The 17,428-nt window shown below is 36.5% G+C and overlaps 1 protein-coding gene across 1 annotated transcript in view; it reads right to left on the bottom strand.

Annotated features, from left to right (window-relative positions):
• Nucleotides 1-8,185: 8,185 nt before the first annotated feature.
• The window catches only part of LOC142343140 (uncharacterized), a 186,340-nt gene continuing 177,097 nt past the window's right edge, over nucleotides 8,186-17,428 (bottom strand). Inside the window, exons 10-11 of the mRNA XM_075394832.1 lie at nucleotides 8,837-9,362; nucleotides 8,186-8,682 (exon numbers count right to left, since the gene is read on the bottom strand). Of these exons, the coding sequence (XP_075250947.1) occupies nucleotides 8,392-8,682; nucleotides 8,837-9,362 (817 nt within the window). The 3' untranslated portion in view covers nucleotides 8,186-8,391. The remainder of the gene's footprint in view (nucleotides 8,683-8,836; nucleotides 9,363-17,428) is intronic.

The raw sequence follows: 17,428 nt of genomic DNA, 5'->3' as shown, positions 1-17,428 counted from the left end.
ATTCAACACAAATAATCATTTTCTTTCAATTCTTGCATACTGTTTGGTTGCTCACAAAATCCAAATCTTTGCTCTAAAGCAAATTTAAAAAAAATTTTGCAAATTCTTTTCACAGTCTTTCCTCATTTCTTTTTTACACCTTGTCTTTGATAATAAAACAACACTTGTTCTAACATGTGCAAGACGGTAATAAAGCTTCAAAATCGACTGACCAATCAGAGAAGCCGAGAAGACCACACTGAATTGCTTATGGGAATGGAAGACACATGTTGACACATTTAGAGACATAATAATTCCTAAAACTTGGCCAAACATCACAAACGCCGAGACCAAAACTTGCGAAACAAAAAAATCAAAAAACATACTTTGTCATATGCACCAGTCTAAAATTAATCTTCAGTCAGCTCTCAACCAATCAGAGGTCGGCAAAAGAAGTCCAGACTGGATAAAAATACATTATCACTGTAGACATACAGCTATGGTTGTTGTTAGTGCTATAAACCTATTAGGAGAACAAAAACAGAACAGGAAAACTGTTCATTAAAGTAAAGAACAAAAAATCCTTCACAGAAAAAGAGAAGTTTATTTTCTTAAGTATATAAGGGAAATAGTCTGCTCATTCTATCATTTTGCCTAAGTTACGCAGTAAGGTTCAGTCGGTCATCAGTTTTTCCCGTTAAAATTTTACCATTTTTTAAATTCTCCTCAAGTTTTACACTATTTTACGTGATCACATTTGCATTATCACTCAAACACCTTGTGTTGCACAGTTAACCGGTCTGCTTTTTTCGTCATTCACAAGGCAAAACAATTTTTGCATAATGGAATTGCTTTTTGTGGAAGTATTTTGCATAAAATTGTCCAAAAACAACAATTTTCACTCTAAAAATACACATTTTTTCTCGATTTTTAACTCTTCCGTCATTTAAACGTGGTATATGAATTGCTCTACCGCACACTTTCAAACAATTTTTCAGTACTTTTTTGGAAAATTTCATTTAGTTTTGAGCATTTACTTTGTCCATTTCATACGTTTATTTCTTCCTTATTCTCTGCAAAGATGCATTCTTTTCACCTCTGACGCTGCAAATTTCATACCAGACACAAGAATTCACAATTTGGAGCCCTGGCACTTAAGTTTTTTTGGTTTTTTAATCTGCCCACACTCCCTTATCTGGGATAACATATGATCAATAAAACTATCAAATTAAAACCAGATGTTGGATCAAAACGACCAAAATTTAACTTCATTTCGTTTTACTGTCGATATATTAGATAAAACTTATCAAAAGATTGAAATAAAGAAAGGGTAAGTCAGTTATATGTCTTTTGAAAACCCATGAATAGTCTTTTTCGCCTAAAAAAAAGGTTTCATAATTTTTAAACTTTAAAATCAACTTAATGGACCCCAAGAAATTGCAAAATTTTCATAAGTTTTTTCAATAATTCCAGAAAACTGAGAAATTTTAACAAGTTTTTATCCCCCGCACAAAATAGCTGGAAATATCGTAAGCTTTTCTCTCCGCACAAAATTGACAAAAATTTACAAAAGTTTTGTCCCCAACAAATTTGAGAAAATTTTACAGGTTTTTGTCCCCGGCAGAAATCGAGAAAATTTTTACAAGTTTTTGTCCCTCTGGCAAAATTGAGAGACAAAATTTTTTGACCTCAAAACTGTACCTCACGGAGTCGTCAAGGGTGGGGACGTCCCCACCCCTTACGAAGCGTGTACACGGATCGTCACAGAGGGGACGTCCCCCGTGACGAAGCGTGTATTTGGGCATACTACTCGTGTTGGTCTTTTTACGACTCAAAGATGGGTTTTGGTATTCTACAGGTTTTTTTTAGCTAGAGGAAGTTTGTTCAAGACTTGAATTTTGATTTCTTTATTTCCGAGCATCCGCATTCTGACGTACCTCATTAACTGTTTCAACTGAATGGATTTAAAATTCTTTCAAGCACTGAAATGCGCTATGTAGTGAATACAGTCAAAAGAACAAAATCAAAAGAAACGGGATAAAAATTTAAATCCCGGTCATTAAGTCTTAGTGAATTAGGTTATCAAAATTCATTAAAATTTTTGATAGCTGGCATTAGTATTATGCTCAACAGCGTTCAGATTAAAAGCTTAGTTAAGTGTAGTTTTAGAATCTAACCGAATAAGCAGAATGCCGGAAAATAGCTGCCGTCAAGCGGTTCAACGGCAGCTATTTTCCGGCAATTTGCCGGCTATATTTTATGTTAGGTTTGCAATTAACTAATGGAAAAGTGGCATTTACTAAAAGGCGAATCTGTAATTGAATTCATACGAATAATATAATTATGACAACCAAAGAAGGAGTAAGACTCTTTCATATGTGATTCCTTTCTAAGGAACGATCAAGTATTCTAAAAATGAGGAACAATTGTCATTTGCTGGAGGAAACCATAGGCAAAAAAACATCGTTTATATCAATTCTAGAAAATAGCGGAGAGTTTCTTAAAATGGGGTTTCAATTGAACGACTAATCTGAAATACTTTGTCAAAATAAGGCTTGACAATGTTCCAGCCCCTATTTTTGTTCTTCGTGATTTGATTGTTAGGAATAGCAATGTTCATAAAACATGCAGTCGAGAGAGGGAAAGAGAATAACGATCTGAAACTTGATTGGCCAGAGTACGTAAATTTTTCCATGCTACCTGAGTTCTTTAAAGGCCACCGCACTTGACCTCGCACTTCAGTTACGGTTGATGTTCAGTTTCAACATGTTGAGGAGTGAGAAAAAACTATCTATAGTGCCAAGATGGCGTATACATTGTAATCGATTTATTACAGAATTCATCTAACTTTTCACTGCTAATGAGAAAAATAATTGACGTAACAAACTCAGAAACAGTTAGAGGAGAGCATAAGATGATAATTTTTGATGATCAGTTAGCTAACATTTGATTAGTCTCAAACATTAATATACAATTTTCAATTTTATGGGTACGGCGATTTCCGCGAGCAATTTTTTTCTGTAGTTAAAAATTTAGCCATTTTTTGAAGTAGAAAAAATTTAGGATGAGAAAATCTGTTTGAATTAAATTTTTGCTTCTTTTTGCTTCTAATCAAGTTTAAGCGCACCCAAAAAATTATCACTTAAACTGAATTTTGCTTCTATTTCGCCATCAGAAGCAAACAGCTGCTGCGTTTTTAGTTGATGAAAAGCACTTTGATATTGCACATTTTTCTTCACTTTTTTCAACCAATTTGTAGCTTGCGAACGAAGAGCAGTATAATAATTTTGAAAACATTATTTTGAGTATTTATAGTGACACTTTCATTGTACAAGCGTCATTGCAAAACTATTGATCATATAGAAACACACCATAATTCAAGGTTTGAAAAGGCTTAAATTGTTTTAGGAAAATTATGAAAAATTTAGTCATTAATTCTTTTTCGAAGAATGCAAATTTTGAAAAAATATTAGTTTAACTTTATTGTTCTATAAACACACATTTAATGCGCACCACTAATTATTACACCCCCTATTTTCTCTGCAATCCCGGGCATAAAATTATTATCAACCTGATTTTTTTTTACATTTTTCACAGTATTTAATTTTTCACTCTCCAAGATAAATCAGGCACTGTTTGGTCAACGATTTCACTTAACAGAAAGTGGAAGGACTTTGTTCACCATGCTTAAGTGAAGTGGACTATTAATCTCTGCAGCAATGTACACTAAAACTAGAAATAAATCTCAACTGATCACAAGCATGCCAGCGCCTGCTATCAGAAAATGGCAATCGCTTTGTCTACTGAGCACAGATAATACTGACTGCGGGTCTTTTTTAACAATTGCCCCCCCCCCCCTTGGTATCTAGTAGAGAATTGTCCCCCTTTCTGTGCTATACTTTACCACATTATCACTTGGCCTACACTTTAGATAGCCGAATATTGGTTAAAGCACAATTGTGGACCGCTGTTCACGGCCATGCATTTCATGCGCTGTGGGACGCGCGCCAACCGTCCCGTTGGCCAACAGTCGGAAATTCTTTTCGTTTTGTCTTCTAATTCGGCATGCCATTGTGTATTTTATTCTATTTAGTTTAATATACTATGCGCATACAAGGAAGTTATTTAAAAGTTATTATTCGTCTGTGATTGGTTAATAAATTCCTCTTAAATTCTATTCAAGAATAGCCCCCCTTTTGCAAAAGGGGGGCAATTGCTGAACAGTTCCCTGACTGCCTACAAACCTACAGACCAAAACTACAGTTGCAAAAAAACTGTTGCACTATATATCACTTAAAATTACACTTACAGCCTAATTATTGCGATAAACTTATTACATAGCGTTTGCGATTTAATAAGTTAGTTTTCCAAATATTTTTGGCCATTCAGTGAGAGGACCCGTGACAAAACACACCCTGAGACACCCGTCAGGCATCAAAATCATTATATTGTCTCTTTTCATATTAAATTTTTCAAAATATATATTTAAAATATCCATTTGATCATTTGTTCTCCATGTAATGCCACAGTCTTTTTTAGGTGAACGTTGACTCCCCGCTTCAAGTCGAAGAAAATTCCAGGTTTCTCATGGACAATGGACCCTAAGCAAACAAAGGCGACGATACACTCCTTCAGAGCTGCTACGCTTGAGGATTGGACCAGAACTCTTCAACAGTATAGACCAGAGAGACTACACACTAACTGTAATTGCTGGTTTTAATGTTCACGACACAAGCACACATGACTTTTCAAACAACTGGAGAAAATTATTGAAAACAATAATTGACAAATTTCATCCACGCTTCAACAACTATTGGCTCCACAAATAATCGTTTTCTAAATAATCAAACTAAAAATCTAAATTATGCTCTATATAAATTAGTTAGTAGTTTTATTCATCCAGCAATTCAGATTGTGTCCCCATACTTCAATTTCCCTTTTAATCACTTCTGTAAAGATGGTATACATTTTTTTTCTATGGTTACCATCTGTTTGCTTGTTATTTAACCCGCATTTTTGAAATCTTTACTCATTAGTTAATCATATGTTTTCAGACTACTAATAGCTTTTTAGATCTCATCTATATGTCCGAGCAGTCACACAGCTCAAAAAATTCAAACCATCTCAGGGTGGAGGGGTTTGGTTTTACTCATGCGCCACTTACCACTACTTAAATTGTAGTGGACTCAGCGCAAGGCGAGAACACCATGATAACTGCCTCTGCGTAAGCTGCGAAACGAAAGCAACTCTAATCTCCTCAGAGTTAACAACTCTAAACCATGCAGCGGCTGATGGCCAGACATCGCAAGCCTCTAGGGAAGCCTGTCCTGAACCTTGCTGTTTTTGTCTTAAACTTGAGGAAAACAAAAGAGCTTATGAAGAACATCTACAGACAAGTCGTTCATTGGAAAGCAATCTTTCTTACGCTGCCAAGAAAAAACAGTCCTTAAGTTCACCGATACCTTGAATGAAATCCTGTCTGCCACTTTAAATGATTCTGACGAGGAAACGGCCATATCTCTCTTTCTCTCTCTCTCTCTCTCTCTCTCTCTGCTCGTTACGGCTCTCTTTATTAGCCTTGAGGGACTGCTATGCATGAGACGACACAGCAGTTGGTTCCGCAAAGGGACACTTTAGCCTAGGGATCTCAGAGCATTGTAGATGTCCTTCATCAGCTCATTGATCTTGTCAGGTTTTGGGTGGACTCCCTCTTTAGCTAGATGTTTGACAGAAAAACGTTTTCTTGAGTGGAAGGGAATGTTTAGCTTCTTGCATGTTTTTCTGTATCCTTTATTAAAATTTTTCATAACTTCTTTATGTTTCTTTCTTCCGGGACACTGGACGCACACTATTTGGAACCCTTTGTCCAGATACATTTTAAGTCGTTTCTTTGAATTTGAGGAGGACACCGGCAACGTCATTCTCCGAATGATCCATATTCACTGCATCGTTGCCGCCCCCCTAGCATGGCAATTTTCTTCATTTTTACCCATCCCGCTCCAGGGCAGCTGACACACACTGTGTCCTCCAGAAAAACGCCGAAAACTAAGGACGATCCTAGGATCCCCCGGTTGTACTTTTCCGGAGTTGGTTGGGTAGTGATGACATTTCGCTTTACTTCGTCTTTTATTAGAGTCACTTTGCAGTTGTTCCGATCAATGTTATGGCGAATTGTCTCTTTTCAAGTCGGTTTAGGCCACAGCATAACTTCTGAAAAAGGTATCCTGAGTTGGTCCCGCAAATGGGAACTTTACAAAGAAAACCTCATTCTTCCATTAAGCGGGCAGGTCTTCATATGGAGATTAAAAGCTAAGGTTTATTCACAATTATTTACAAATTTAGCACAATTGTGATATTCGCTCTGAGGACTGTAGATTAGTCTTCAGTCGGTTCTCCATCGCTTGTGTTTCTGTGTCGTGCAATGTTCCTGGCTGAGATCCATACCATGCAACTGGGGCGTTGTTTTATATCTCTCACTGTTGCGGCTTGTCTGTGTTTGCACGTTACTCCCTCGTGCTCTACAATTTAACATGACGCGATTTGTTTCTGCTAGAAATTCGGTCACCACACGCTCCACAGAAACCTTCCGGCGCTCCATCGCAACTTTTCTGATAGTTCGTCAGGTTTTGTTTCTGTTTGAAAGTTCTCTGGCATTCTTCACATGTAAAAAAAACTTTTGTTGAGGCTTGTGGCTCCTCTCATGTTGCACGAGTCCAGTTTTTGATCTACATACTTTCGTGCAGCCTTCCCATCTGCAACGAAGGGAGTTTCCAGTTGCTCGCTGACTTCGCGTGGGTTTCAATCCACCCTTGTGGTACTTACACATTTCGTTTTCCCACTCGATTAGCTTTCTCTGCCTCTCTTTCACCAGTGTCTTCCATTTCTTCCTGTCCTTAGCTAAATTTTCAACATTCGTCCAATCCTGTCCCGCCTCCGCTATCAGTTAGCCGTTCTCATTATATCGCTGGCATCCCGCTCATAGAGTTCTAGCGAGACCTTCATGAAATGTTCTTTAAATTCCTCTGGGGAGAGTTTCTCCTCTTGGATGGTTTGGAGACTTCTGATCCCCACGGCTCGAAGCGATTTATAGATGGTCCTGGTGTCGCCCTTCCTTTCTGCTAATTTGGCTTCTTCCACGACATCTAACCACCATTCGTCTGCACTGGTCTTCTTCGCCAGCTTATATTCCGCTCGGACTTTCTTTCTCTTGATCCTGAGCTTGTCTGCCACTTTAAATGATTCTAACGAGGAAACGGCCATATACTGCGCAATGGTGATGCCTCATCTCATTCTTGCAAGAACAAGAACGGAGGATGACGCCCCAAATAAAAAACCATTACAAGACGGTTAGATCAATGGATGAAGTGGACATAGATTTCCTGTTTCTTGAAGCAAAAGCTATCCAGGAAAGTCTGAGCAAACTAAAGCAAAACGATCGTTTGATGAATACAAAGAAATTTGCTAAATACATGTAAACGGGAAAAATTTCCAATGCCATTCGAAGTCTTACAGAAGAAGCGAAAGGTGATGTTCTTTCTTAAACTGAAAGTTGACATGAAATCAGTCCTTGATGTCTCACTTGCAATTACACCATCACGGACTCACAACGAGCTAGATTCAAGCTCACTTTCTGCAAGCCCTTTGATTCTTGACACTTTTTCGCCTCATTTTTCAAAACTTTTTCAAAGCCCGGAGCCATTTAAACTCTTGTAATGCTTCGCCCTTCTTTTGATTGGATGAAAAAACTGCAGCCAATAGATATTATAGTCATTTTAATGTTAATCATTTAATCATTTTATGCACAATTTCGGTTCTCCGTGCTACCAGACAAGGTATCACTTACACATTACTCGATTAAGTATTAAATGTTCAGTTTTATGCGTAGTACACTGGGAACTTATGATTTAGTAGGCATAAAATATTTTCTATAATAGTATTAGTGATCATATTAGCGGCCGACAAGTACAATCAATTAATCAATGATCAAATTTTCATTAAAATTACCCTCTTCCAGTTTGAATTCTCACTAATTTTGTTTTTCCTGGGCTCGGCCACATCACCTGTGGCATTACTGTCCATTTATACGTTTAATGTCCATTTATACGTTTCAAAATCGGCGCAGTTGAACTCTTCAACCAAACTTTTTATAGAATCTCGAGACAAGAAATTAGTATTCTGTAGAAATTCCATAACTGAGAAGAAGACATGTGTGGCACTTTAAATTATAGTTGGCACATAATGAGCATCAAAACATAAATAATCTAAGAAATTGATTTATTTAGAAATATTCTCCGTTAAAACTTCAAATTACTATTAGGATGACTAGAGGAAAGGAAGGTAAGGTTCAACTGATGAAAGCTAATTACACAATTTCTATTCTAAGTTGTACAATTTCTATTTACAATTGCTCATTTACAAACTATTTACAATATTCATGAAATCTAAATAAGCAATAGATTCTATAGAACGAGGGTTTCTGGGCAATGAGTTTGAATGTTTCAAATCAAGGCAATTTACTGCCAGACTACTCCAGTTTTGCTGGAAGTTTTCCCCTGAGACCGAAAAAGGTAGGAAGTAGTTGGGATGCAAGAGATCCTGACTTCGCTCTAAGAACTTTTGAGTTTCACATTGCATCCAACTTGAGTCTTCGCATGTATAGAGACGTTTCCTCACTACAGAAACGAGATACAATTGTCTGCAAACCTGAAACCACAACAAAACTAAAACTGTCAGCACATACGTCATTTAAATTGTAGAAAGCGTCAACTGAAAACAATCAGCTGTGGAACCTGCCATGCAATAGTAATGATCGGCTGTTTTGCCTCGGTGCCTCATTGAACCAAAAATCGAAGCTCACCAAATTAGGAAGTCCACATGATTTCCTATTGCACAATTCGTCCAGTCTTCGCAAGAACTGTAAGACATCAACTATTCCATCCCCTGATCCATTGACCTTTGCTAACTCTGAGTTTGTTTTCCCTCCATTATTTTCAGTTCCATGAACAACCTTCAATTCTCGGAGCTTAGACCTTGGCAACGTTATAGTGGGCATCCGGTTATTCACACCTGTCATTGCTGCTCTGGTGGAACTTGACTTCACGGTTTGAGACAGCCCGAGCGCTCCTTGAGCCGTATACAAATTATTCCCATAAACAGGCGAGTTAAGTCTTTGAGTCTGGATATAGGCATGAAGAGTGTTGGTGGTGCTGCTTTGAGACTCTTCCGGGACTGAGTTGAGTGAGGTAGCGGAACTAGCTCTCGAGTGACTGGCTGGTGGAAACGTTGAGCTCATTGAGTTGCTCAACTGATCACCCAGCGTGAGGTTGGCAGAGTGGCACTCACTGGCTGGCGATGGGCTCAGTCCAGCCGAAGTTGAGTGGGTGCTAAAGTATATGGTAATTATTGCAGCAAGGTATTAAAATATGTATAACTATTTAAAACACTCGCGTGCACATTTCAAAACGCCGAACGTCTGCGGTGCCAGAATTTACTACTTAGCCAGAAGTTGACTTCCGTCATTTCAAAAGTGAGTTTTTTTTATTATGAATCTGTATAACTTACTGCTGCTCCTATTAGCTGCTCTTAAATAACCTTCAATTAGAGTGACACACAGTCACCTGACCTTATCTCTTCAAATTGAAAAAAGTCAATGTTGAGAGTCCGGAAGTCATTTTTGAGAGTGAGGTAAGTCACGTGTGACCAAAAATTTAATCACTCGAATGAACAAAAACTCGCTCCACTAAGAGTGAAAAATGACGTCACGCACGCAATTCAGTTGAAACTGCATGAACGAATGAACAAAAAGCAGATTTAAAGTGGTTGTAACGTGATATGGTCGTAACAAAAATCTTGACGAAATAAAAAAACATAGCAGGACAAGTCCTGAGGTACAATTCAAAGAATTTTCATTGACTAAACAGAAAAACTAGACCTAGAATGGACTATGAGTGAATTGAGAAAACCATTTCAAAAAAATCAGATCAAAAAATAAGAAAAAAAAAACAAAAAAATCAATGTCAAAATGCCGCATGTGAACAAAAAACCACTAGCGAGTAATGAAAATTTAATTCAAACAAAAAATAGGCCTAAAATGAGCTGTGAATGGATTGGGAAAACCATTTAGAAAAAAATCCGATCCAAAAAAATGAAAAAAACAGTAAAAATCAGAGTGAAATTGCCGCATGTGAACAAAAACCACTACCGAGAAACCGAATTTTTGTTCAAACACCACTTTCGCACTCTACTTTAAAATTAGAGCGAAAAAAATTCACGCCGCGAAACCACTCGCTTTTTCGCTCCATTTCCTGTTTTGGCGTGACCAAAATCACTACTCCAATTTGACTTCAAAAATCATGAAAATGTGTGAACAGATCTTAAAAAAAAAAGACAGCGCCCCAATACAATTCAAATTCTTTGAATTGTAAAAACATAGCAGGACAAGTCCTGACGTACAATTCAAAGAATTTTCATTGACTAAACAGAAAAACGAGACCTAGAATGGACAATGAGTGAATTGAGAAAACTAATTTTAAAATCAGAAAAAAAATTAGAAAAAACAGAAAATCAATGTCAAAATGCCGCATGTGAACAAAAAAACTACTAGCGAGAAATGAAAATTTAATTCAAGCAAAAAAACTAGACCTAGAGTGAGCTGTGAATGGATTGGGAAAACCATTTAGAAAAAAATCCTATCCAAAAAATTGAAAAAACAGTAAAGATCTGAGTGAAATTGCCGCATGTGAACAAAAAACCACTACTGAGAAACCGAATTTTTGTTCAAACACAGTTTTCTCACTCTACAAAATTAGAGCAAAAAAACACGCCGCAAAACCACTCGCTTCTTTGCTCCATTTCTTGTTTCGGCGTGACCAAAATCACTACTCCAATTTGACCTCAAAAATCAAGAAAATGTGTGAACAGATCTTCAGACAGCGCCCCAATACAATTCAAATTCTTTGAATTGTAAAAAAATAGCAGGATAGGTCCTGAGATAAAATTCAAATAAGTGAATGAAAAACATAGAAGTACTCTATTAGAGCAGCAGATCAATTGAATAAAGCCAGACAAAACACGAACAACATGAAAAAAACAACATGAGGTAAGTCACGCAATTGACCGAAAAGCAGAAATGACGTCACGAACACAAATTTTAACTGCAAAGCTGTAGAAGTCACTGAAGCCGTTGAAAAAGTCAATTCCAAGAAGTCACGGTGAGACGAAACAAAAATCTGTTAGGCGAAATAAAAAAACATAGCAGGACAAGTCCTAAAATACAGTTCAAAGAATTGAATGAAAAACTTAGAAGTACTCTAACTGATCAGCAGATCCATTGAACAATGACATCCAAAAAGCCAAAACCAACAAAATCATCTCAAAATATTGAGAAACTAAAACAATCAAACAAATTAAAAAAAAATATACTCAATGCTAACACTCTTGAAGCTATTACCCCTAGGGAAAAAATGATTCCTTTAAAAATACCTATTTCAAAAATATGTTCAAAATCAATTTTTGTCTCTAAAATCGGTTCAGTATTATATCTGCAAGACCTGAAAAAATTCATTGGCCCTTAAAAATCGATTAAAAGATCGATTAACTCCAATTTGACCGATTTTTTTTTTAAAATGAAATCATTTGCAAACTTTAATGAAATGTTGCTGTAAATCGTGATATTAGTATCTTCAGAATCATTTCTGTGTCTCTAGAGGTTATCCAGTAATCCAATTCCAAGCCTTAAAAAATTCATTAGCTCAAAGATTGATAGGCAACAATTTTTACAAAAAATTTCGAACTTCAAAAAGTAGAAGTTCGTTCTAATGAAATGTTGAAATCCATTCAATTGCCACCTAGAAACTAATAATAACATACTATCTGACCCTGGATGAGATTACCTGGCTACTGATAGATTCTCTGGCACTTAGAAAACTCAATAAATGACAAAAACTTTCAAAATAAATTGAAAAAATCAGTATCATCTTGCATGTTTGTGTTTGTAAAACATATTGCTCATAAAATGGTCATAACAAGTAATTTTGTCGCGTAGAAGGCCTCCATTAACTTTTAACCTTCATCAAAAACTTCAACCTAAGACTAATCAAACAAAAAACTCAAAAAAATCACAAAAATCTTCAATTTCAGTCTAATCAAACAAAAAACTCAAAAAATCACAAAAAACATGAAAAATTGAACCATTTTCAGCCCAAACACTCCTAAAAATGACATTTCAACCTTAAATTAAGGCCATACCAGCAGCTGCACCACTCTGAGTACATGAAAGACAACTAAAGTGCACTTTGGGCCTCCAAGGAAAATTAATGCCCGCTGGGCTTTACCTGTTTAGCCCGTTTTGAAAGATCAAATTCATTGAAAATTGTGTGAACACATCTTTGAAAAATACACAGCGCCCCAATACAAATCAATTTCTTTGAATTGTAAAAAAAAATAAGAGAAAGCCAATAATAGCCCCAAAATATGCATTTCTATTGATAACATTACCAACTTGAACAACAGATTCAGATTCATCAGTACTCTAACAAAAGAGTACACAGCACTAATGATACTCCAATGACTTTAGCGTCGTCTAAGAGGAGTACTCTAAGATTATTGTTGTATTGTATAAGCTTATGTATATATAGATTAGACCACCTAAATACAAGGTTTATCAGTACTCTAACAAAACAATATGTAGCTCTTATGATATTCAACTACTTTGCACTCTTCTATAAGCAGTACACTCAAGATTACAAATATTGCCTGCAAAATTGATATAAACATCCACAGAAAAACATTTGAGGGCCGTAATATACAGATAGAAACAGATATAGATCAGTTCATGGGATTCGCAGCCGACATGACCAAAAGTTCAGAAGTTTTTCAAAAATCATACCCGACACATTGCCGGGTAAATAGCCACCATTGATTCCCATAACACCGACTGGGATTGAAGGAACAGAAAAACAATGATAAAAATTAATTGTTGATAATAATTAATTAATTTTAAAGTGCAAACTATTTTGATTGGATTTTGTACTTATGCATACTCCTGTGATGCAGGGGCTAATAATGCCAGAACGCATTAGAGATAGTAAACATAACCGACTAACGACGGGCGAATTGCTCTCAAACGACCGGCGAGCGGTTGGCTTCGTCATTAATTAGCCACGGTTTAGTTCGGCTAGCATTAGATTAATTGAAGGGGCGTAAGGTGAGCTCAGCGGGGGTCCACCGCAGCGGGGGTGCAAAACCGGATTGGGGGACTGATGTGGGGGCGGTGGGTGGGTGGGGGTTTAGGATCGTTCTTTAAGAACCGCCCTTCACACCATAAGTATAAGTCTCCAAAACAGTTTCTATTAATTGCATACTTGAAGACTAGCGGACTGAAAGGCTCTAAGATAACTTTATGCAAACTGGGCGCTACCTCTTTATCCCGTTTATGAAGACGAAAGTCAAGTGGGTCAGACGAAAAATCGGCCGAGCGAAAATTCCATAAAAGAGACAAACAGGATTAATATACTTGCTACAAATTGATTTTGAGAGCAATTAACAATGATTTCCTAAAAATTGCCTGCCAAGTTATTTACAAAAAACCATTTCTACTATAATTCATTGTTAATGAGGATCAGGGATGATGACATTACGCCACATAACAGCAGCTGAAGGGCAGCGTCAACAAAAAAACCAGAGGTAGAGTGAGAGAGAGAGAGAAAGAGAGAAAACATGAAAGAGAAAGAATGAAAAAAATCTAACCGACAGAGAGAAAGAGAGATAGGAATATTTTGCATGATGGTATTCGTTTCTGCAACTTCTAGTTTTCTAGCCTTGTTAGTAGATAGATCATATAGGAAAAAAAAACCGAAAAAGGCAAATGTAAAAACAAAAGTTTTCAACTTCACACTAAACAAAGTTGAAGACCATTTTTTGTCTCGAAAACTCTGTCAAGTAGCCCATCTCCAATGGTCGTTAAACTAAGAAAAGAACAAAATTTCAAAAAATTTTTGGAAACAATTGCAAATGTTAACATAATCTTGCTAAAATTTAAGATATTCATACCTTAAGAACAATTTCATTGTATCAAGAGACTATCCAGTAGCCCTGTTTGAAGCCTGAAATAGTTTCACTTGCTCATAATGATCAATAGACTTGGAACATGAACAATTTTCTAAACATTTGAAAAAAAAATTTTTGAAAACTGAAGTCAGAAAAAATAGGTCACAATTCCATTATTGTGAACAAACCCCAGAGGAAGTTCCTTGGCTCTTGAGGCTAGATAAACCTAAAAAAATGACCACAAACTTCAAAAGACTTAAAAAAAAATTCAAGTTTTATAACAACAATTGCTAAAACTTGTGCTATTAAAAATTTGAAAATTAATCCATGACCGACAAAAAATTTCCAGTAACTTATTGTTAAACCCTCACGGAGGTTTTCTGACCCCTGAGGCCAAAAAACCTAATAAATGACAATGTCAAAAAATTGAAAAAAGAATGGCAAAAATTGTCGAAAAAAAAACGATTAAATTCATGATGATACAATCTTGCAAGACATTCCATTGCATCTAGAAAATATACACTAACCTCTTTTCAAAGCCTAGATGATGTTCCTTGGGTCATGATGCTGGAAAAAAGACAAACATTTTCAAAAATAAAAAAATTGCTACAATTTGTGACAAAAAAAGTTGAAAAACTTCATGGCCAATTAAAATTTGTCAGTAACTCATTATCAAACCCCTTAGAAAATTGTCTGGCCCCTGAGTCTAGAAAAACCTGAGTAAGGAAAAAAATGTCAAAAAATTTGAAAAAAATTGAACGTTTGGAAAAAAAAATTCGTGACGTTATAATATTGAAACCATTCCATTACCACTAGAAAATATGCAATAACATATTATTAAAACTTGTAGGAGGTTCCATGACACCTAGGGCCAATAAAAAACAGATGTCAAAAAAATTTAAAAAGCTTGAAAAAAAATTGTGCAAAATATTATAAATTCGCGTGTTTTTAGCGAGCAGTTGTTCGTCAGTAGCTAGAAACTCCATGGCCGAAAAACATTTTCGAGCAACTTATTATCAAACTCTAACAGAGATTTTCTGTTAGGATGAAAAACCTGAATGACAATAAATGTCAAAAAAATTCAAAAAAAAATTGTTTTGTAAAAAAATTCTAAAATTTGTGGTGTTGAAATTTTGGAAAACAGTCCATTACATTTACAAACTATACAGTAACCTATTGTCAAACCTAAGAGGGGCTTTGTGCACCGAGTCGCTGATTGGGCGGGAGGGGGTCAACGTTGGGATGGGGGGCAACAGCACGGTGGGGGTCAACAGTGGGGGTGTCTTCAACCTCTATGAACAGCCCTTCACACCATAAGTATAAGTCTCCAAAACAGTTTGAGCTGAAACAGAGCTGAAAGGCTCTGAGAGCACTTAATGCCCGCTGGGCGCTACCTGTTTATCCCGTTTTTGAGGACGAAAAGTCAAAAGCGTCAGACGAAAAATCGGTCAAGCAAAAAATCGCATAAAAAAGACCGACAGGACTAATATAATTGCTACAAACTTCGTTTGAGAGCAATTAAAAAAGACTTGAACAAAGTATAAGTAGCTGGCATCTAAATTCGGGCTTAAAGGGTTGATCCCGTTTCTAATGACTTTCATCGACTAAACAAACAACTAGACCTAAAACTCCTTTAAAATTAGAGTGAAAGAATTTCACACCGCAACAACACTCACTTTTTCGTTCCACTTCCTGTTACGGCGTGACCAAAATCAACACTTCAAATAGGGTTTTGAAAAAAGTAAAATTGGTAAAAACTTGCTCAAACTTGCTCAATTTTGTGCAACAAAAAGTACTCAGAATTAAAATTCGTCAAACTGAGAGACAACAAAAAGTGGTAGATCAACTGATTTTAACCACAGAACTCCTCAAATGCTACGAAAAAATGAAGAATTGACACCAGAGTAAAATTTGCTTCATTGTCAAAAAAACTTCCAAGCGCAGTAGAACCATTTTAGATAACTGAGAGAAGCCCATTTTACTAAAAAAAAAAAACTGGAGTTAAAAATAAAATACAGCTTCGCTTCCAAAACCCGCACATGATCGAATTTTGCTCGCTGTGGAAATTTTTCACACCTACTTCTCTCGCTCTCTCAAAAATGCGACTTGAACACAAAACCGCAATAGGACCTAAAGACTTTGTCTTCACGAATTTGACTTCCTGTTTCAAATACCCTGCAACAAAATTACCAAAAAAAATAAGACGCTCCACCAATACTCCTCTTCGAGTCGTAAAAAAGAAAGCACCCGAATACAATTCAAATAACTTGAATTTTAAAAAACAAAATGGGAGCGCAATATTAGCCTGCTGAGAAGATGACGGCGGCTTTTAACAATTCGTTTGAAAAATCTTAAAGTCTTTATGCTTCATCAGTGTTTTATTAGTAACAGTCTTTATCGAGTAGAAGTCCTCTATGTGCTATGACAAGGAAATCGCAATTTCCCCTAATATTGGAGTTTACTGATGTTATTGAATAAGAGAAGGATGGGGTTAATTAGATCTTATGATTTCGGAACGGTTTTGATTAATAATGTAATTCAGTTATGTTTTGTTTCGCTTGATTTTGTTGTTACAGTTTTTGGAAGTCAGCTACTTCCGTCCAGTTTGATGATTATGATTGTTGTCATATGCCGGGCTTTTGCTAACGAGAAGTCACAGTGTCCTTGACATCGCCGTCGCCATTTGCAGGATTGCAAAGAAAGAATAAAACTGTCGGATTGCAGCGTATTGAATCATCCGTAAAGTTGAAACAGGAAGTAAATTAAAAATTGACTGTAATGAAATATAAGGGTACAAATTAAAGCTGGTGGTTCGTAAAAACGAGCCAACCAAATCATTAATCGGAAATACTAACCAAAATACCTCCATTGTCAAAGGAAAGTAAGAGGGGTGGGTCTTAGACCTGCGAGAAAATAAAACCAATAAGTTGAAATGGGCTGTTGATAAGGGATGATCAATGGAACATAAAGATTCGATCTGCTGGTTTGTAAATGACAATCCACAATGAAAGAGGGTAAAACGTGTTGATCAGCAATGAAAATATGAGCTAGCACTTTTGTTTCAGAAGGGCAAATTGTTGTCCCTAAAATGCCTGTCTTTAGAGAGACTGACTTGTTTAAGTCGAAAATTGGGTTTCATTCTGAGAAAACTTTGCTCAGTTTCACAACGGGTCTAACGCGTTCTCCGAATGACGTCTTCAGTTTAACTGATCTGACAATCCCGTCTATGACAGGGAAAACTTGAATGACTCTAGCCAAAGGCCAGAGGCCACGGGGGGTGAAGTCTTCTAGAATCCATACCAAGTCGTCAACCTGTAAATTTTTCGACGTCTTACGCTATTTACATCGTACTTGTTGAGTTGGTAAATACTCCCGTAGGAAGCGATTCCAAAAATGATATGCA

This window comes from Convolutriloba macropyga, chromosome 7 (assembly GCF_964194025.1).
Source record: "Convolutriloba macropyga chromosome 7, txConMacr16.3, whole genome shotgun sequence".
Taxonomy (NCBI): Eukaryota; Metazoa; Xenacoelomorpha; order Acoela; family Convolutidae; genus Convolutriloba; species Convolutriloba macropyga.
This window is presented reverse-complemented; position numbering and strand designations above follow the sequence as displayed.